This window comes from Primulina huaijiensis, chromosome 1 (genome assembly GCF_012295235.1).
Source record: "Primulina huaijiensis isolate GDHJ02 chromosome 1, ASM1229523v2, whole genome shotgun sequence".
Lineage (NCBI taxonomy): Eukaryota > Viridiplantae > Streptophyta > Magnoliopsida > Lamiales > Gesneriaceae > Primulina > Primulina huaijiensis.
Window position 1 is genome coordinate 17,295,654 of NC_133306.1, and position 22,891 is coordinate 17,318,544.

Sequence of the window (22,891 nt, forward strand, 5' to 3'; positions counted from 1 at the left end):
AAAAAAGATTTCATAAATCATATTTTTATATTGATCAGAATATTAAAATTGACATTTTTTCAAATAAAAATTTAAACATCCTTAAATAGATTAATACATGTTCTAATTTAAACCTTTCAAACATGTAATGTATGATATTTTTGCAAAAATTACTAAGATACAAACAATAAACATGGTTTTATTTTAAAATAATATATTTTTTTAAATATATATATTTTTTATTTTTTTTATAAGTTTGTTCTCCCCCCAATCAGAATATTACATTGTCCCTAATGTCTAAATAACTATTAATAAAGAGTACATAATGAAAGAGATATCACCTGAAATTTTATTCAAGATAACAAACTAAAACAAACGCAAACCAATCAACGACTTTTAAATCAATGATCCAACTTCTTTTTCTTATTGCTTGATTGCGACCAATTGATCTTTGTTATCATCGGATCAGGCTTATGAACAAAAGCTTCCAAATCATCAATTAATTGGTCGGCAGTCGAAGCACAGATGAGCATCCGTCGTGAATTTTCTGAAATGAAATTCTGTTCCACAGCTTTATCAAGAAATGTCAACAAACTGTCATAATAATTATTGACACAAAATACACAAATATTTTTCAATGATTGTGCAGAGGTTTCAGCCATGTTTTTTTACTTTCTTGCTTTTTTTTCTGCGAAAATAAAGAGAAAGATGAGAGATTTTATAGGGGTAATATGTTATAAGGACAAAACTATGGGTCACAGTTGTAAACAGAATAAACAGTAAAAACAATAATGACACACATACATGTAAACAGTAGTGTGATTGTGGCTCACAATTTTCCTCTGGTTTTACGTCCAGAAACGGCTTCAACGCCTTCTATGAGTCGAGGATATGCTTCCCATCCAATTTTCTTATAAATTGGCAAACAGGTTCTTTTTTAGTCGGATTCCCAAGACTATGACGCTCATCTTGGAATTGTTTCCATAAACGGAGAAGTTCAATATGCACATGTCCACTAGAATGCGTCTCAAGAGTCAATAAGATGTTATCTAAAGACTCCTTACTCAGCCCATTCTTAATGAAACCAATTTTATCTTCTCTGTTATTGGAAACACATCCCAAAGATCTGCATCGTTTGTCACAAGTCCATCTTGCACACTTATGACAAACCCCTAAACTTTTGGCCCTTCGTTTTTTCGCATAAGTGCTTTTTCCTAATCCAGGCAAATACCGAATGAGCAATGATTGTGGAACTTCTCCTCCTAATCGGACCTTAGCTTCTATTACAAGACGAATATCTTCTGGAATTCCTTTTTGCATTAGCAATCTCAATCTTTCACACCTTCCTGCATAAATTTCTCTTAGAACATTTTCAGAAACAGAGGGAAAATATTTACAAATTTTTGAGAGAATTTCATCCATTTTGAAAAGAAAAGAAATGATTTTTTTTTAATTTTTGTATCAGCAATTATGGGAAACTGATTAAACCGACTATGAGAGTCACGGAGTACCGTTATCCGACATTTAACCAAAAAAATAAAAAGATTAAGAAAACCTGAAATAAAAACAAACAAAATTAAATGCAACACAAAAAAAAAATCAAGGATCAGAAAGAAAAATAAACTCTTCTTGAAAGATTTCATTTTCCAAAAATGGTTTAAGCCTTTGTCCATTCACTTTAAAAACATCACCATTTTTAGGATTTTCAATATCCACAGCTCCATAAGTATACACATGCTTTACAACATATGGGCCTATCCATCTTGATCGTAATTTTCCTGGGAATATGTGAAGTCGAGAATTATAAAGCAAAACTTTTTTACCAATCTCAAAAGATTTTCTAAGAATTGTTTTATCATGAAATGATTTGATTTTTGCTTTATAAATCCTTGAATTCTCATACGCGTCATTTCTGAGTTCATCAAGTTCATTAAGTTGCAATTTACGCAATTTTTTGGCATCATCCATGCTTGAATTTAAAGTTTTGGTCGCCCAATAAGCTATATATTCCAATTCCACAGGCAAATGACAATGTTTTCCATAAACCAACCTATAGGGAGACATATTCAATGATGTTTTAAAAGTTGTTCGATATGCCCAAAGTGCATCCTTAAGTCGCAGAGACCAATCTTTTATATTTGAGTTAACAGTTTTTTTCCAAAATTTGCTTTATCTCCATATTAGCTAATTCAACTTGTCCATTTTCTTGAGGATGATAAGGAGTAGTTACTTTGTGAGTAATACCATATTTTTTCATTAATGAAGCAAATGGTTTATTAACAAAGTGAGTTCCCCCATCACTTATCATGGCTCGAGGAATTCCAAATCTACTAAAAATATTTTCTTTTAAAAATTTGATGACGATTTTATGATCATTTGTTCGACATGGAATTGCCTCTATCCATTTGGAAACATAATCAACTGCAACTAAAATATACAAGTATCCAAACGACGGTGGAAAAGGTCCCATAAAATCTATTCCCCAACAATCAAAGATTTCAATTTCAATAATAGGATTCAAAGGCATCATGTTTCTTTTTGAAATCGCACCCAATTTTTGACAATTTTCACAGATCTTGCAGATTTCGTGGGTGTCTTTAAACAAAGTGGGCCAATAAAATCCACACTGCAAGATTTTTGCAGCTGTTTTCTTTGAAGAAAAATGTCCTCCGCATGCTTCTGAATGACAAAATTTAATGACACTACTTACCTCATTGTCGGGTATGCAACGTCGAAAAATTTGATCCGGACAATACTTGAACAGATACGGATCATCCCAATAAAAGTTTTTTACCTCATTCAAAAATTTTCTTTTATCTTGAGAACTCCATTGCGGTGGCATTTTTCCTGTCACAAGAAAATTTACTATGTTAGCAAACCAAGGTGTAGTAGTAACTGAAAATAGATGTTCATCAGGAAAATTATCGTTAATTGGTGTCATTTCACAAGATGATCCTGTTACTAGTCTCGATAAATGATCGGCTACGACATTCTCGGTTCCTTTTTTATCTTTGATCACAATGTCAAATTCTTGGAGCAACAAAATCCATCGTATCAGTCGTGGCTTTGCATCCTGTTTGGTCAACAAATATCTAATAGCAGAATGATCAGTAAACACGATAGTTGTTGATCCAATCAAATAAGAACGAAATTTATCTAATGCAAATATTACAGCAAGTAGTTCTTTTTCAGTTGTGGAGTAATTCATTTGAGCATTGTTTAAAGTTCTACTTGCATAATATATCACATAGGGCTTACCGTTTCTTCTTTGACCCAATACTGCACCGACTGCATAATCACTCGCATCGCACATGATTTCAAATGGTCAAGACCAATCAGGAGGTTGCATGATATGAGCTGATGTTAAATGTCGAATGATTTTATCAAAAGCATTTTGACATTCTTGAGTCCACTCAAATGCACTGTCTTTTGTTAAGAGGTTACAAATGGGTTTAGAGATTAAACTAAAGTCCTTTATAAACCTCCTATAAAATCCAGCATGTCCCAAAAATGAGCGAATTTCTTTAATGGTTTTTGGAGGGGGTAAATTGGCAATGACATCAACTTTTGCTTTATCAACTTCAATTCCATGAGATGACACGACATGTCCCAAAACAATTCCAGAAGTAATCATGTAATGACATTTTTCCCAATTTAAAATAAGACCTTTTTCCTCGCATCTTTTTAAAACTTTTTCCAAATTTTCAAGACAATTATCAAATGTATTCCCAAAGACAGTTAAATCATCCATGAAAATTTCCAAACAATTTTCAACCATGTCGCAAAAAATGCTTAGCATACATCTTTGAAATGTTGCTGGGGCATTGCATAATCCAAATGGCATCCTTCTAAATGCAAATGTTCCAAAAGGACATGTGAATGTAGTTTTATCTTGATCTTCGAGTGCAATGGGAATTTGATAATAACCTGAATATCCATCAAGAAAACAGTAGTATGGATGACCTGCTACTCTTTCTAAAATTTGATCCAAAAATGGTAATGGAAAATGATCTTTTCTAGTGGCGTCATTTAATTTTCTATAATCAATACACATCCGCCAACTAGATGGGACTCGACTTGTTAACAATTCACCTTTTTCATTTTTTATCACTGTGATGCCAGATTTTTTCGGAACTACTTGTGTTGGGCTTACCCACTTACTATCAGAAATAGGGTAGATAATCCCAACATCAAGTAGTTTGAGAACTTCAGTTTTCACAACATCTTTCATGTGTGGATTTAATCTCCTTTGTGGTTGTTGAGATGTTTTTGCATTTTCTTCTAAGTGAATTTTGTGAGTGCAAATTAGTGGATTAATGCCCTTGAGATCTTTTAGTGTCCAACCAATTGCATTTTTATGTCTTTTAAGCATATCAACTAATTTACCTTCTTCATCACTTGCTAGTTTGGAAGAAATTACCACCGGATATGTTTCATCTTCTCCAAGAAATGCATACTTCAATTCTTCTGGCAAGGGTTTTAACTCCAATATGGGTGGTTCGTCTTTGTTCTCATATTTTGCATCAAATTCTTTCTCTGATCCTGGTAACGAGTGATACCTGATAAAATCATCAAGATCAATTTCAATATTTTCTTTAACAGTTTCAATTGAACAAATATCTAATTGATCACGAGTACTCCCTTCTTGAATGTTTTCTTCCACAAGAGTTTCAATAAGATTTTCATCTTCACTTTCATCTCCTTTGTCATGTGGTTGCTTACAAAGATTAAACACATTAAGCTCCAAGGTCATGTTACCAAATGACAACTTCATTATTCCATTCCTGCAATTTATAAGAGCATTAGAAGTTGCTAAAAATGGACGACCTAAAATTACAGGAATTGCATTACAAGCTTCGATAGGTTGTGTATCTAAAACTATGAAATCGACAGGATATACAAAGTTATCAACTTGGACCAACACGTCTTCTACCATACCTCTTGGCACTTTAACAGATCTATCAGCAAGTAAAAGTGTTACCGAAGTAGGTTTTAACTCGCCTAGATTGAGTTCTTGATAAACTGAATATGGAAGTAAATTCACACTAGCTCCAAGGTCAAGCAAGGCTTTTTTAATCTTTCGTTCTCCAATAATACAAGAAATAGTAGGACAACCAGGGTCTTTGTATTTCAAAGCATTATTATTTTGAATGATTGCACTTACTTGTTCGGCTAAAAATGCTTTCTTTTTCACATTCAATTTTCTTTTCACAGTGCACAAGTCTTTCAAAAATTTGGCATATGATGGTACCTGTTTTATTGCATCTAATAAAGGAATATTAACTTTTACTTGTTTAAAAATATCATATATATCAGAATTCAAATTTGATTTTTTTGTATTTTTCAATGCATGAGGGAATGGTGGTGACACTGTCTGTTGAACCTCCTCTTCGCAAGTTATGGGTTCCACTTCCTTACCCTTTGGAGTTGATTTATCATCATCTTCACAAGGTTCAAGAATGGATTTTTCCACAACCTTACCACTTCGAAGGGTAATAACAGATTTTACCTGATCCATCGGTTGAGTTCCAGAAGTTCCAGTTTGTGAATGATGATCCTTGGGATTAGGCAGAGGTTGTGAAGGAAATTTACCTTTTTCATGAACATTAAGTGCAGATGCAAATTTAGCAAGAGTATCTTTCAAATCTGTCATGGTTTGAGCAGTTTGAGTATTGATAGACTCTTGCTTTGCAATGAAAGAATTCAATATATCTTCCAAATTCCTTTTAGGTGGAGGAACATAAGGTGCATAATTTTGAAAATTTTGTTGATTTTGGAAATGTGGTTGTGAAAATTGTGCAGCATTATCATTCCTCCAACTAAAATTTGGATGATTTCGCCAACCTGGATTGTAACTTTGAGAAAATGGTTCAAAATTTGGCCTTTTGAGATTGTTTAAAACATTGGCTTGTTCATGGAGACATTCTTTAAAAGAAGGCAAAGTGGGACAATCTTTTGTAGAATGATCACTTGTATCACAGATGTGACATGCAATTTCTTGAACAGATTTTAATTGACCATTCTTTTTCAATTCAAGTGCCTCAACTTTTCTTGCCAAAGAGGTAAATCTAGCTTGAAGATCATGTTCATCTTTGAGAGTGTACATACCTCCACCAGATGTAGGAGATTGAATCTTGTTTGATGGTTCGATTGTACCTATAGTGTCCCAATTTTGAGCATTTTCAGCTAATGAATCGAGATACTCAATTGCCTCGTTTGGATCTTTATCTTCAAATGTTCCATTACACATAAATTCAACCATTTGCCTATCTTTAGGTGTTAAGCCTTCATAAAATTGAGAAACAACTCTCCAAATTTCAAAACCATGATGTGGACAAAGATTAAGCAATTCTTTATATCTATCCCAACACTGATAAAAAGTTTCTCCTTGTTTTTGAGTGAAAGTGATGATTTGCCTTTTGAAAGAATTTGTTCTATGAGATGGAAAAAACTTTTTCAAAAATTGTTGTTGCAATTCATCCCAAGTTCGAATGGATCCCGATCTAAGATTTTGTAGCCAAGTTTTAGCTTTATCTTTTAAAGAAAAAGGAAAAAGCTTAAGTCGAATGGTGTTCATGCTACAATTTAGATCATTATATGTGTTGCACACTTCTTCAAACTCTCGTAAATGCATGTATGGATTTTCAGAATCTAAGCCATGAAAGTTGGGTAAAAGTTGGATAATACCAGGCTTAAAATTGAAATGAGATGCATCAGGGGGAAAAACTAGACATGAAGGTGCACTAGTACGTGTAGGATTCATGTGATCTCTAAGTGTTCTTCGTCTATCATGATCATGTTGAGATTGAATTTCATCTTCATTTTCTTGGATGGGTTCTTCCGCCATGTTTTGTGAAAATAAAGGGTTATTTCGAATGAGTCGACCACTAAGTGTACGTGACCAAATAATGCTCATGCAAATGCAAATGCAAAAGAATAAAAACACACAAAAGCAATAAAAATTCAAATAAAGAAAAATAAACTATAAACAAAATTAAATAGACTTCAAATTAAATTATACTTCCCCGGCAACGGCGCCAAAAACTTGTTGTCACTTTGATTGTTGCACTCCCAAGAGCAGGTTGTCCACAAGTAGTATAATTCGGTGAGTCCGATATCGTATCCACAGGGAAGCTAAAGTAATTACAAGTCAACTACAATGTCTTTTTGTTTTTTTTTTGTTTTTGTTTCTTTTTAATTTTAATTGTTTGAATCTTTAATGGGTAAATTTTAATTGTTCCAATTTTAATTTAAGTAGTTGAGATTAAAGGATCCACTCTTGGTATTTTAATAAAGTTAACATTAACGAACAATATTGGAATCCACTTAATAAAATGGTTCCAATATGTGGGGACTCGGACGCTAATCATGTTCTTAATCCTCATTGGGACTAATTAATCAATTATTATAAAAAGGGTCTAAATTTTTTTTTTAAATACAATATCACATGCGGAACGTGCGGGTAATCATTCTGATATACATGTCAGTATTAAAGTACAAGTCGTGTACTATATACAATCATTCAACTAAGGTTTAACATTTATATACCAAGTGTTCAAACCCTATCTCAATTTAAAGTCCGTAGTCTCCACTCTAATCACGACCTCTCTTCATCTCCTCGACCCTGAACCTGTCCCACCTGTTGTCATGCACACATACAAACACGACAACAGCCGGATAACTCCGGTGAGAATAAAATCCCAGTATAAATCAACGAACTATGCAATCATATAAACAATATAAAGCATGTAACAGATAACAGTAATATATATATCAAAATCTGAAAACATAATCAATATAAAACTGTCAATCAGACTCGTGACTCCATGTCTCAGACTAGACTCAATCCTAGTCTAGGGATCCCGGTTTCCAGACGATGGTATTCCTATATCGACCAACAGTAATAGAAGAAACTCCGATTCTATCCACGTCGATATAACCAAACATCCAGTGTCTTGACCTATCCGTCACAGACTGTGGCACTATCGCCAATACACTATCTTGTGACATCGTGCAATGTGCCTGTGGCGATCCCACCACTATCAGGCACTTCTGTCACAAGATCACTCGTCTAATACTCGTCTAATACATACTCTCTATAAATCAATAGAACAAGCATATCAAATTAAATCAATGCCTATAATAACAATAAGTATGTGATTTAGGGAAACTCAAGTATTTCCTACTTGAGTCGATCTCCCAATATCACATTGACTTATACCTTTCATTTGTAGTCTCGGTATGAAGAAACGGAAGTTCTGAACTCAAGATTATCTCTGTAAATCTGAAAGGACATATCGAGAATAATAATATCAATCTTCCATTCTCAATTCAATACTAAATCTGATTAATCTGAATTTAATTCAAATAATCGGCATAACGGCACAATCTCAATATCCCCGTAAATACCATATCAACAGATATCAATTACCAATCATAACCCATATCCAATACAATCTGAAATCAATCAATAATCCAAATCTGTCCAATATCAATCAATATACTCTGAAAAATTATAACAATTCCATAATCAATCCGTTTCTCAATCTGACTTCGATTTTACGATGTCTAATATGTCAAGAACATCATATATGAATCATATCCGATTCTTGCAATATCATAATTTCATGACATATCAAAACGTAGTAAAACTTACATCCAGTTGTAGCCTGCGTCGATAGGAACACAGTACTGAAGTCGGATTGCAAATCAGACGGACGGATCTTCCGCAAACTTCAAATTTCTACCAGAAAACGCGTAAGGATTTTCACGATATTCTCTGAAACTCTTCTCGTTTCTTTCTCAAGAATGAAGAAATGAAGTTCGTGAGAATATATATATCATGCATGGTGAGGGGCAAGTGGCTTGTTCTTTGCCCTGCACGTCTCGCGCATATGCGCGCCCTCTACCGGCGCATATGCGCGAGACCTACTGGTCTCGGCGTCAACCAAATTGACTACTCGCCCATATGCGCACCCTAATCCCGCACATATGCGCGACATTCTCTGGAATGAAATCTTAGCTACTGGGCACCTCGCGCATATGCGCGCACCTCGTCGCGCATGTGCGCCAACATCTCTGGACTTGGCAATCACCAATACATCTCCTCACGCATATGCGTACCCTGTCTCGCGCATATGCGCAAGGTCCTCTGTCCTCGCGATAAGCCTTGCGCGCATGTGCGCGCCTCCTCTCACGCATGTGCGCGTCAAACACTGCCCGATCATTCTTGTACATGCATTGCTATTCCATTTTCAATTCGATGCCTTTTAAATCAGTTCTCGACTTGATCTGACTATAATAACATCAATTTATCGATCATTAATCTCAATTATCGTAATAAAATTGCAGGCATTACAGAATATATTAAATAATCATATTTATATTATGTTATAAATTATTATCTTATAAGTATATAATATATACCAAAACTTATAAATGTGGTCAAGTATTTATTGTGCTATATATATTTGTAAACACTAAATCAAGGTTCCCACTTTAAATGGTTGGTAAAACCAAACTAACATTTAAATGGTTCCAACAATTTAGTGTAACATATAGCAACAATAAATCAAAACTCCCACTTATAAGTAGGGTATAAAAATGCTAAAATAAATAAATATCACATAAACAATAAATAATGATTAAATAATATAAAACATAGATTCTTACCTTTTAATAACCTTATTATCATGCCAAGAGTTTCACCTTATCATCTCAACTTTAGGAAGTTAGCTATTCATTATTCAAAGTGTAAAACTTTGAATATGAAATTAACATGCTAATTCTATTTAAATGAAGAAATAAAGGAAAAATATAGAGAGAAATATTATGAACTCAAAAGTTTGTTCATAGAATGAGGGATATCTCAATACATTACATTGCACCCCTATTTATAGCCAAATTTGGGGAGACAACCACAAATAAAATATTATTTTTTTACACATAAGTCTTCATTGGTGTTCCAAGATATTATATTATATTACACATCACTTTTGAAAATCTTCTTCTCCGAATTTGCTTCTTCACATAAAAACAAACATGTGGATAATTGAGTTGTCTAGTTGTGGTATTTTTTTCAAACCATTTGACCAAGTAATTTGAGAGATATGGTCAAAATACTAGAGCATGGTAAATCTACCACTCCTTTGGTAACTTTATTTGTTGCTTAATTTGATCCCAATTGTGAGAGGATTTTTATCTCATGCTTGTCAACAATATTGTAGATATTATAATCAACTTTCTACAGTTCCAAGAATCATCTTAATCCCATTTGCAACGCCAAGTTTATTCTTGTTTTATCGAACCTTTAAAAAATAGTAAAAACTTGTAATTACAAAACAAATAATATTTTATACAATTTATTATAAAACATATAATATTTAAACATTTAATAAAAAAAAACTATATATTTATATTATAAAACATTTAATTAATGTACAATTTTTATGTTTATAATTGGTGGTGGGCTTAATTTTTTAGCAAGGAGTGCTCAAAGGAGAAGCTTGTAGATTGTCTTCCTTCAAGAACTAAGTTTTTTACAAATTAGTTGCAGCCAAACATCAATCCTTGTGATTGATAGGTAAAAATTATAAACACCCTATGTATGACATTTGTGTGTTTTTTGTATTTGCTACACACTAGTATATGAGGTGCTCGATTTTTGCCTTAAAAAACATTTTTAAAAACTTCCGTTGCGCTTTCGGGCACCTTAATCGATCTCCTTTCAAGTGGTATCAAGAGCTAAGGATACTATTTTGTGTAGCATATACATAATATTATGTTGAGGTCCATTTCTAACCGTATGAGACAATCAAAATAATTTTTCAAAGGCCGATTTTTGGGCACATTTAGCCCGAGGGGCTGCCCGAACAGCCCCTTATTTTTTTTAAATAAAAAAGAAATTTAAGTTGGCCGGAATCCGGCGACGGCGATGACGACTAGGGTTTCCAAAAGTGTTTTGGATTATCTAAGTGTCATGGGCCTTGAAGTTGTTGGGCCATCAGATGGCTAACTTATTTGTGAGATTTAAATGGGTCAAAATGTTTTTGGTGAAAAATGATTTTTTGGGCCCTTAAATTTAAATTTACAAATGTTGCAAATATTTTCTCATGAAATAAATAATTGAAGTTGGACTTTAATTATTTATAGTAAATTTTGATTTACAAGAAATTCGGTTATAAATAAATTAATTGGAAAGTAGACAAAGGAGTTTGTATACTTTGTTAATTTAGTTTATAATAGTGGCGGTTAGTGATTGGATCAAGATATATAATATTGGATCAATTGATTATTGTGATAATTAATTGATGATGTATGATATGTGATATTATGCATGAAGGATGATCAAAAGCCCGAGCCCAATTTGCTAGGTGTATGCTAGGATATTTTGTGTTGAATGATTGTAATAATTATCAAATTTAAAGTGGGCTTGGTTTATGGCCCGTTCCCACCCCCCATGAGATGTATCCCTATTTGCCATGGATATTTAATTGTAAATATTAGTATAGTGGAAGATTGAGATTGGAAGATGGTGGCCTTGATGATTATGAAGATCGAAGACATGTAAATATTGGAAGCTTATGTAAAAGTTGCATTTGCATCCCATGCATTTCCCTAGGATTGGGCCTAGGCCCGTGTTTAGCTCACACGGGCCATTAGTTTCGGGGCGATTGATCATCCTTGTTTTGTTTACTGTTTATAATATATGCATGATATGTTATAAATAATGAGTATGTGCGTTATTATTATGATAATAACAAAGTTGCATGAATCCTGCAAATATACTATCAAACATGGCGAGCTTTTAAAATAAAATTAATGATGAGACCTTTCAAAATTAAAAACCCTCATTTTGAATAAGATTCAAAATTAATATCAAGCCCAAAAAGGGGAATTATAAAGGTGTTTATAATTTTCATGTCTTCCATCGGCAATGGGTGCATGATGAACGCTACCCGTGTTTGGGGCTCGGATCATATTATTGGGGGGGCCTTGGACACCGGAAAGCTGTGACATCCATTGACATGGTGATGTGAACTACGTGGAACTCCCATGATTTCGGCTCATATTATTGAGGGAACTCATGGCGACCGTCCATTAAGATTCAACATCAATGGGTCATGCTTGACACGTAAAGATGAACGACTTCATATTATTAGGTCTTAATCAAACGTGAGACAAAAGTTTACGTAGAGGGTTGCATGGAGATGCAATTGGAAACTACCTTTTAGAAATTGTGATTGGCTGATATTATTCGGGATCATAATTCGCTAATTGGACCTTGCGTACCTACTGAGGAAAAGAGTTTCCCGTTTTCACTAGAGGGTAGTGAAAGATGTCAAAACAGTGGGAGTAAATATTTATAAAGTAAAAGTCCATACTTTATATCTTACCAAATATTTTAAAATAGTCAATAACATTTATCTGTTTTACTTTTCAGTACAAATTTGACAATGTCTTCGATTCGCAAACCGTTGTCTGCTATACTCGACAAACATATTTTAACCGGACCTAATTACCTCAATTGGCTAAGGAATCTAAAAATCGCCTTTAATTAGGAAAGGATCGCATATACACTGACTGAGTCGCCCCCTGTTGAGGCTCCGACTGACTGCACTCCTGAGGAATTGCAGACTTACAAAGAATGGTGTGACCATGACTTGAAAGTCAGGTGTTATATGCAGGCTTCTATGAATGATGAGCTGCAGCGGCGTTTTGAGGATGCAAAGAGTGCTGCTGACATTCATTTGCATCTCAAGGAGTCTTTGGTGAGCAGACTCGACCTCTTAGGCATGCTACCATCAAGGGGCTGATCACTTTACGCATGCGAGATGGGGCCTCAGTCTATGAGCATGGCCTAAAGGTGATTGGGCTCGTGGACAAGCTCGTTGGCATGGATCTGATGTTGCCTTCGGAGTTGACCACCTACGTGTTGCTCTTATCGCTGCCTAGCTCATTTGATCCTTTTGTGGTGAATTTCAATATGAACAAGATGGAACCGACCCTTGAGGAGTTGGTGAATATGCTTATTACCTTTGAGTCCAACATCAAGAAAGAGAAGTCGGTTATTTATGTGGGCTCTTCATCTGGTACGAAAACTGGTCCACCTGGGAAGGGAAAGAAGCGTTCTTTCCAACGTCCCAAGAAGAACATGCCCTTGAAGAGGCAAGCTCCGAGTCCCTCTGTGGCAGCCACGCCAGTGAAGGCTGACAAGACTGTTGACATCTGTCATCACTGCAAAAAGCCTGGACATTAGAGGCGTAACTGCAGGGAATATCTTGCCCAGAAAAGATCTGGAAATGGTATGTTCTATATCGAAGTAAATATTTCAATTAACTCTACTTCTTGGGTATTAGATACCGGCTGTGGCTCACATCTCTGTAATGAGTTGCAGGTGATGGGAAGACGTAGGAGACTAAGGGAAGGTGAGACCTTCTTGAGGATGGGCAATGGAGCAAGAATTGCTGAGCAAGAGATTGCCGCCAAGGCTATTGGAGATGTTTACTTGATTTTGAACAATTATTTTAAGTTAGTTTTAAGAGATGTTTTGTTTGTACCTGATTTGATGAAAAACATTATTTCCATTTCTATGCTTGATAAAGATGGATATTCTTGTTTATTTAGCAAAGGTGTTTGCAACATTTACAAGAATGAATGTTTGATTGGTACTGGAGAACTTGAAAACGATCTCTACAACTTAAAATTGAAAGATATTCCACTAAACAATGTCCAAGCTATAACAACAACAAACAAGCAAAAACAAGATACTCTAAATTCGGCACAATTATGGCATGCTCGATTAGGACATATTTCCCTAAGAAAGATGAACAAGCTAGTGGGAGTGAGCATGTTTGATATGTCTGATATTAATGCTCTCACGACTTGTGAATCCTATCTGAAAGGAAAGATGACTGAAATTCCCTTTAAGGGCCATGTGGAGCGAGCCAAAAGGTTATTGGATTTGATCCATACCGATGTGTGCGGTCCGCTTAGCATCACCACTAAGCATGGACATGCCTACTTCATCACCTTTACCGATGACTTTTCGAGGTATGGGTATTTGTATTTGATGAAATACAAGTCTGAAGCCTTTGAAAAGTTCAAAGAATTCAGAAGTGAAGTAGAGAAACAGTTGGGACGAAGCATCAAGATACTTCGATCGGATCGAGGTGGTGAGTACTTGAGTGCCGAGTTCCAAGAGTATCTTAGGGAGAATGGGATTCTCTCGCAGTGGAGTCCGCCCGCTGCACCGCAGTTGAATGGTGTTTCGGAGCGTCGTAACCGGACTTTGATGGACATGGTTTGGTCTATGATGGGGTTCACGGAGTTGCCGCCATCCTTTTGGGGATATGCGCTTGAGACAATGGCACTGTTGTTGAACAATGTCCATTCAAAGGCAGTTGATAAGACACCATATAAGGTATGGATGGGTAAGCCTCCCAAATATTCTTATCTTAGAATATGGGGGTGCCCTGCTTATGTAAAGCAGGTAGTGGGAGATAAATTGGATAGTCGATCTATTTTATGTTACTTTGTGGGATATCCAAGGAATTCAGTTGGATATTATTTCTATTATCCCTGAGAAACAAAGGTGTTTGTTTCTAGGAATGCAACTTTTTTGGAAAAATAATTTCTATTGGATAGAAAAGGGGAGATGATAGAACTCGAAGAGGTTCGAGAGACACCCACAATTGAAGAACCCACACCCAAAGAGTCAAGAGAGGAGATACAAGCNGAAGAGATTTACATGTCTCAACCTGAAGGGTTTACATCTATCGGAAGTGAGCATATGGTATGCAAACTTCAGAGATCTATTTATGATCTAAAGCAGGCATCTAGGAGTTGGAACCTCAGATTCGATAGTACAATCAAAGAGTTTGATTTTACTAAGAATCCTGAGGAACTTTGTGTGTATAAGAAGGTCAGTGGGAGTGCTGTGACATTCCTGGTGCTTTATGTTGATGACATTCTATTCATTGAGAATGATGTAGGAATATTGCAATCAACTAAAATATGGTTAGAAAGTAAGTTCTCCATGCAGGACTTGGGTGAAGCATCTTTTGTATTGGGAATACAGATCTATAGAGATAGAGCGAGAAGATTGCTTGGTCTCACCCAGTCCACATACATTGATACCATCGTGAAGCGGTTCTCGATGAATGAGTCCAAGAGAGGACATCTACCAATGTTTCATGGCGTGTCCCTATCCAAGTCTATGTCTCCCAAGACTGATGCAGAGATAGCGGCGATGACAAGCATTCCTTATGCATCTGCGATTGGTAGCATCATGTATGGGATGATATCTACACGTCCTGACGTGGCTTTTGCACTAAGTGTAGTGAGTAGATATCAATCGAACCCTGGTCTTCCACACTGGAAAGCTGTGAAAGACATCCTCAAGTATTTGAGAAGGACCAATAAGTTGTTCTTGGTCTAGGGAGGTGGAGAACTGAAATTGGAAGGCTATACCGACTCTAGCTTCCAAAGCGATAGCGATGACTCGAAGTCAACCTCTGGGTTCGTATTCATGCTCAATGGTGCTGCTGTCTCTTGGAAGAGTTCCAAGCAAGACAGTACTGCGGATTCCACCACTGAGGTTGAATACATTGCTGCATCAGCTGCAGCAAAGGAGGCTGTTTGGATAAGGAATTTCGTCCAAGAGTTGGGCGTCATTCCTAATGGAGTTGCTCCTGTCCCGGGGTTTTTTTTGACAACACGGGAGCTATAGCTCAAGCAAAGGAGCCAAGATCTCATCAGAAGTCCAAACTTGTATTGAGAAAGTACCACATCCTCCGAGAGATTGTCGAAAGAGGAGAAGTGTCAATTGACATAGTCGGCTCCGCAAATAATGTTGCTGATCCGCTAACTAAGCCTTTACCTGGACCATTATTCGAGAAGCATCGTGAATCGATGGGTTTGAAGCATATGGGTAGTTGGCTCTAGTGCAAGTGGGAGATTGTTAGAGTAGGTGCACGTCGAGCCAAGTGTTGGCCGAGTGTTCACAATGAAACTCTATGTATAAACAGTCTTTATTTTAATAATATTTGAAATTATTGTTTTGGCACTTCTTTATATGTATACACATACTAGTTGCATAGATAAAGTCCTAGAATATACAAATAGTAGAAAGAATATGATATGCTCATATGATGAGTACCATGAAACTCATATTTGGAATACTGTATATTCTAAATAGTTCGTAGTCGATTCAACTGCAGCTAAGAAGGATATAGGCCGCTCGAGTTCGAGACTAGTATCTGCGATCTGAGTACCATGTTTCATTGGTAGGGGACATTGTGATGTCCAAGCATGCAGATAGGTGCTCCTTGTAGAGTGCACTGAACAACCCTCCATAAAGGACTTTCCAAGTGGTTCTCACTTATCGAGTGGAAACGTCCTAGTTTATGGTTGTACACCATTAGTCCTTATGACCCGGGACAACATTGAGACTCTATGTGCTAGCATTGCACTTTGACTTGTTTACCGACTCTCATGGGGTCATCAGGTGGCAAGGTTCGGTGTTTTGTCGAAACATATAGAAGTCGATGTATTGTAGTTGGGGATTCACCGCTTACCTTCGGGTATGGATATCCTATGTGTATGTAGTATGAAATCTCTGATCAGAATATGGTGGTAATTATGAAAGGGGTTTCATAGATTACACCATCGATGCAACTACGACATGACACATAGTATCGATTCATTGACAACTCTCGATATACCAATGGTTGTCGAATCGGTCGGGATATATGAGATGAAGGGACCGTACTGTACGCTAACCATAATTGAATGGTTCTTGCAGGCACTATCATTTGATACCTAGGGAATCATGTAAGCGATGCTGCTAGGCGTTTAACATGATTGATTGGGTACTATCAGACTTGAGTTATGACGTTCTTGTTATCAAGGAGTTGATAATTAAGAATGGAGCAATTGGGGTATACTCGTATAAGGACATATTTAGTCCGAATCACATGGAGATGTGAACCCACGGCTAGTTGTATTAATGAACCATTGAGGGCCACACAAGTACTAGCTTTCTAGATCCCGTTGAGAAGTAAAATAGTTCAATGTGTTGAACGGCTTATAAAGGAGTTTATAAGCATAAGAAAAAATAGAAGTATGACTTCTATGAGGGAAATGTAACTTTTAATTTGTGGAAGTGTTCCTGAATTAAAAGTTGGCCAAATAAATAATGTATTTGAAAATTGTGATTTTCATAAACATTATTATGGACTAAATTAAATTAATTCAAGTGTTGAATTAATTAAACACTAGTGGGCCTAGTAGAGTCCAAATAATTAAATTAATTCAAGTGTTGAATTAATTAAATAACATTGACTCTTGTAGAGCCTAATTGGAATAATTATTTAACTAGTGGGCTTGAGTAAATTCGAGTAAGATTTAATTGGTCTCAAAATTGTTTGGGACATTTAAATAAAAGTCCATGGGCCTTGTAATTGTTACAAGCCCAAGTGAAAAGCATGCATGGGAGCTGAAGGGTTGGAGGCACTTTTTCATTAAAGGTTGCATGGCATGCTCATGCACTTTATTAATTTTTCACACACAAAGAAAACACCTCCTTCTCTCCTCACACAAGCCATGGCCGAAATTTCTATCCCTTTTTCTCTCCAATTTTTCTTCTTCAATGGTTGAGGAAAGAAAGGTCTTCTCAAAGAAAAATCCTCTAATTTTTCTAGTGCAAAATTAGAGATGATCTACCTCGTTGGTGGTGGGCTTAATTTTTGAGCAAGGAGTGCTCAAAAGAGAAGCTTGTAGATTGTCTTCCTTCAAGAGCTAAGTTGTTTACCACTTAGTTGGAGCCAAACATCAATCCTTGTGATTGATAGGTAAAAATTCTAAACACCCTATGTATGACATTTGTGTGTTTTTGTATTTGCTACACACTAGTATATGAGGTGCTCGATTTTTGCCTTGAAAAACATTTTTAAAAACTTCCGTTGTGCTTTCGGGCACCTTAATCGATCCCCTTTCACGCCGGTGTCGACCAACTCCGTCCTTGGGTCGTGACATCAGCAGCTACCCGAGCTTCATTAGCCACCCTCTTGGCCACTACTTTCTTCTCTGCGGTAGCTTTTCGAGTAGCCCGTTTCTTTTCTTTTGTCGATTTCTCAATAACTCGTCTCTTGGCAAAAGCTTTCTGTATTTCGGGATTATCTTCAAAGAAAAAGTGTTAACCACATAATATTGAAAGTTAAGAGGAAAAAAGAATGGCAAAGAGGAGAAAGGTACTGTTTGAGCACCCGAGGTGTTGAATTCATCAATCACCCTATCTGCAAGATCTTCAGGCCGGGTACCCAACCCGTATGCCACAAGATTCTTCTTTGAAATCAGAAGTGAAGAAGAGAACTTCTGACCTTCTACGAGCTCTTGGCTCCCGATATAGGGTTCATCATACTTATATGCCCTGGGGAGTTCGGGTTGAGGAGGAAGAGTGGAAAGAAAACCTATTGGACACTTGGGAGGGGAGGGAAGATTAACTATGATAAACCATCATTTCCCTCCTTTCAGATAAGAAAGACTATCATCAAAAAAACCTTCCAAGGAGCCACAAAGGTTCGCGCCAAAAGTGAAAGAAGTAGAAGTTTACATGATTATAAAGAAAAAGAGAGAGCTTATGGTGTGGTAGGAAGGATGATTATAAAGAAAAAGAGAGAGCTTACGGTGTGGTAGGAAGGGAAACTTGGTCGGAATCACATCGTCGGAGAATGACAGAGGATGTCGGAATTGCGATAACAAGAGCATGAGCACGAACGTGCAAAAGTATGAAAAGGTGTGAGAAGTCGGTATTTATAAGAAATGGGCATACAATCTAGACCATTGATCTCAAAGTAAATAGACAAATGAGATGCACTTAGGAAGTTGTGCTGGGTAGCCGAAAAGACGGGTTTGGAAAACGAAACAACTTATGTCAGACACATGTCCTTTCGTCATTAGCTCAAAATTCGAAATATCAATTATTTTTGCCCTCGATTCCAATTTGACCACTCGGGATAACAAGTGAGACTTTAGCCAGAATATTTGGGTCGGGAGTAATAATACCCGAGAAGTCTCCTGGTCATCAGATCATCTTGGGACTCGGGTCGAGATGGACTGAATAGATTTTTGGGGCGGGGGGGGGGGGGGGTAAAAACCGACCCGAGAAAAGGGAGCGCTCTTTTGTAAACCGGCATCAGGGAAGCTGATCAAGCCAGCACATGCTCGAGTGAACCCGAGCTCTCAACTTAGCCGGAGCAATGTCATAAGATTTAAAGGATCAGGGGTCTTCTCCTCGTTCTCGCACCTCGATCATCTGCCCTAGCACCTCGATAAAGGTGTCAATTACGGGTTCGCTATTTTGGGATGCCTTGCTTTGAAATTATTGGCATGCCATTCAGCACACGTGGGAATGATATGACTGGACTAGATACATTATGGATTGTCAGATGTGGCAGTGTGAGGAGGCACGACATGGGAATCCATCTTGCCATAAGTAGCAACCGAACACTAAAAACAAGGTCATCATTAACTTTTCTCCTACAAATACCGAGTTTTACTTTATACTAAAGGATTCTATTCACTTAATATTTCCTAAAAACACTCTGTATGCATTCTTTATATTGCACTTTATTTTGCAAAAAACACTTGACTAACTTGAGAATCGGAATGATCACGTCAGAAAATCTTATGGTCTCCCACTAACACTCATTGCTCTCTGAGTGTGCAGATTGTTTAGTCTACGAACTACCAGCCCGATCTCCCAAGTTCTCGGGAAGAATTTACCCAACCGGGTAAATTCACCCACTTGGTTCACTCTATTCGTCCGGCCATCATCAAGAATAATAATATATATACACATTTTCAGTTTGATTTTTTTAGATATCCGTAGAATACTATGATCACAAATATCATGCATGTTTCTGTTAGCATTTAGAAATAACTACAAGTTGATTTATAGTATTTGTACACTTCAATACTGATATGAAGATGTTGTTCTTGATCAATGTTGGAATCGTTTTTGGGACTTTCTCGTATGGATGATTATTATATCGTATTCTAATTTCCAAAAGCCAAAAGCCAAGAATAGTAGGTTACTGTCTACGGTCGGTAGATAAAGAGACCAGTGAACGTCACTTTGAGAATCGTGCCATTAAATTCAAACACATGCGGGGGCATGTTAGTTTCGACATCAAAATCTTGATTAGATTCGACTTGGCTGCTTCAATAAATACAAATACTAATCCCTTCGCAGTCCACTACAATATGAAATTTAAAATATCCATAACAAATATCTCTGAAAATACGAGTACATGTCTATACTAACTATTATATTAAGCAAGAAATTCTTACACTAACAAAATTTAGTATGATTTTTTTTACACTAATTGATTTTTATGAAAAATGATATAATCAATAAATTTAAATATTCACATTATCTCTTACAAATTAATATCTATTTTCTATAAATTCAAATTTTCACATATTATTTTCTACAAATTACATATTTAATATAGTTGCATCATTGTTATCCAAATAATAATTAAAACTATGTGTATCAAATTTAATGTTATAGTATAAATGTAAAAAAAATAATCACAAATCCTAAAAAATCAATTATACAAGCGCACAAAGACGCTAGTATACTATCTTGGGCGATACAATCTCACATAGTTTAATTGTATTATTCAATATATATTTATGGGTAAAACATAAATTTTTTGTAGGAATAATGGATAACCCAAGAATCAAATCAATCTCTTATATATTTATATATTATTATTCGGATTTCAAGTTCAATCAATAATGATGTCATTTGAAATTTATTGTGCTTTATATTACTAACGTGTAAATAAGTATAGTGTGAATATAAAATTTAATAAATTATTTTATTATAAACAATAAAACTAATAAAAATAGATTAATTTCAAACTCTATCTCCCAAATGAAAACAAAGGTTTTAATTCTCAAACTGGACATGACATGTATCTGTTAATTACGAAAGTGGTTAATGTCATATCACCCAAATAACAGTAAGAGAAGGCGTGTACGTATAATAAATTGTGACAAAATCGGTTTAAAACATCAAATCAACATGAATAGATCATATTTTTCGAAACAATTATGACATAAAGTATCATTTTTCGTATCAAAATATTTAGAAAGAGAGAGGAAAGAAATTGTCATAAGCGAGTCACGTTTATCTTGTCATCGACAAATTATACAGTCGTATGTTTACGACTCAATTTAATCATTTAGCGAGTCACGTTTATCTTGTCATCGACAAATTATACAGTCGTATGTTTACGACTCAATTTAATTATTTAGCCGCTAAATGATTCTTATATCATCATTAATCGGAATCTTAACCTACAAATAGTGAATACTGTTAATATTTAAGGTTCCCACATTTTTGTAATTAAATATTTTTATCCTTATTTAATCATTTATCCGGATCCTTCGTAAAGGCCACTATATTTAAGTCGAGTCCAACAGACTTTTCAAAAATCTATAAATATGGAATACTCTCACAAATATTATATAGTAATTATTGACTTTGAAAGTAATATAATTTATTCTTTAATTATAGTTTTATTTTGATAATATTAAATTATAAAGTTTTGTTTTTCTTGATTATTGATTCTTTCATAAATACTAAATATGACAGATTTGTTTAAAAGAGTTTATTTTTTAATAAAACTCTTGTTTTCATATATTTTAAGATTTTATTTAAGAAATAAACTATAAGACAAAGAAAATTTATAAATAATCGAATATAGATGTTGGGATTAAAGAGAGGAGGAATATAGACGCTGCAGGGTAGCAAGCACGGGAGTTGACACGCAAATACGACACCTAATCACAATGCTGATTAGTGTGTTTTTCATCAAACAGAATTTCGGCTTCACAAACGTTGCATCCGTAGTTTTAGTTATTTGCTTTGATAAGTGTTTTGGATACACTTTGCTCCCTCACTTAGTTAAGGGAGTTAGCTTTTCTTTATTAACTAGTATTGTTTTTTAAACTGACATGTTTTTCTAGTGAATCTTTTCCCCTGAGCCAACGCACAAATGTGTAAGTTTGTGCATGATTACTTATGTCTTATTTTCTCAAAGTTTAATTGTTTGATAAATTTATTATTCCACTGCATGTTGTGCTAAAGTGTTATAACAATACACACAATACTAACATCTGATTCATATAATCTTAATCTATTTAGTACTTTTATGTTAGACAGTTCTTTCAATTGGTATAAGTGTGCGGCACTTGACATTTATTAAGTGAGATTCTGGTTAGTTTTTTTACATGAAAAAGTACTATGGGTGTTTCAACAGTGAACACTGCACTTTGGCCATCAGTTTTGGATGGATCCAACTACGTTCTTTGGAAATTCAAGATGAGTGTATACATAAAATGTATTGAAGAAAGAGCATTGTTGGAACTTTTCAAGTTCGCAATCTTGATTTTGATGTTAACAAAACTTGTTAATTTGTGTTACTAATAATCTACCTTAATGTGCAGAAGCTAGGATCAGTCATGAGCTATTTACATCGCAAACCGAAGACCTAACTGATCGCACAAACTGAATCAGTCTAACTGTTACGTCAATTGAGCAGTCCAGTTGATTGTCAAGTTGATAGGTGGTTCAGCAGAAGAACCTCAGAAGCCTGGCCAGCCGAAGAAGTGTTCAACTGATGAAGAAACCCAACCGATCAATTCAACTGAACGAGAGTGAAATCAGTTCAACTGACGAGTCAACTGATTTACCAATCTAACTGAAGACCAGTTCAGCTGACCAGTCCGAAGCATTAGTCAAAATCTTTCAGTTGTATATGAAGACAAACTCTTTCAATGGATTCCAGCTGTGCGTGAAGGTACAAATCCTTTGTCCAGTCAAAGGACAATAATGGAC

The 22,891-nt window shown here is 35.6% G+C and overlaps 1 protein-coding gene across 1 annotated transcript in view; it reads right to left on the reverse strand.

Annotated features, from left to right (window-relative positions):
* The window catches only part of LOC140971778 (uncharacterized), a 26,902-nt gene extending 8,155 nt beyond the window's left edge, over positions 1–18,747 (reverse strand). The window contains exons 1-6 of the mRNA XM_073434273.1: positions 18,666–18,747; positions 18,246–18,449; positions 17,995–18,159; positions 4,366–5,904; positions 2,690–2,826; positions 1,883–2,088 (exon numbers count right to left, since the gene is read on the reverse strand). Coding sequence (XP_073290374.1) covers positions 1,883–2,088; positions 2,690–2,826; positions 4,366–5,904; positions 17,995–18,159; positions 18,246–18,449; positions 18,666–18,747 — 2,333 coding nt within the window. The remainder of the gene's footprint in view (positions 1–1,882; positions 2,089–2,689; positions 2,827–4,365; positions 5,905–17,994; positions 18,160–18,245; positions 18,450–18,665) is intronic.
* Positions 18,748–22,891: the final 4,144 nt, after the last annotated feature.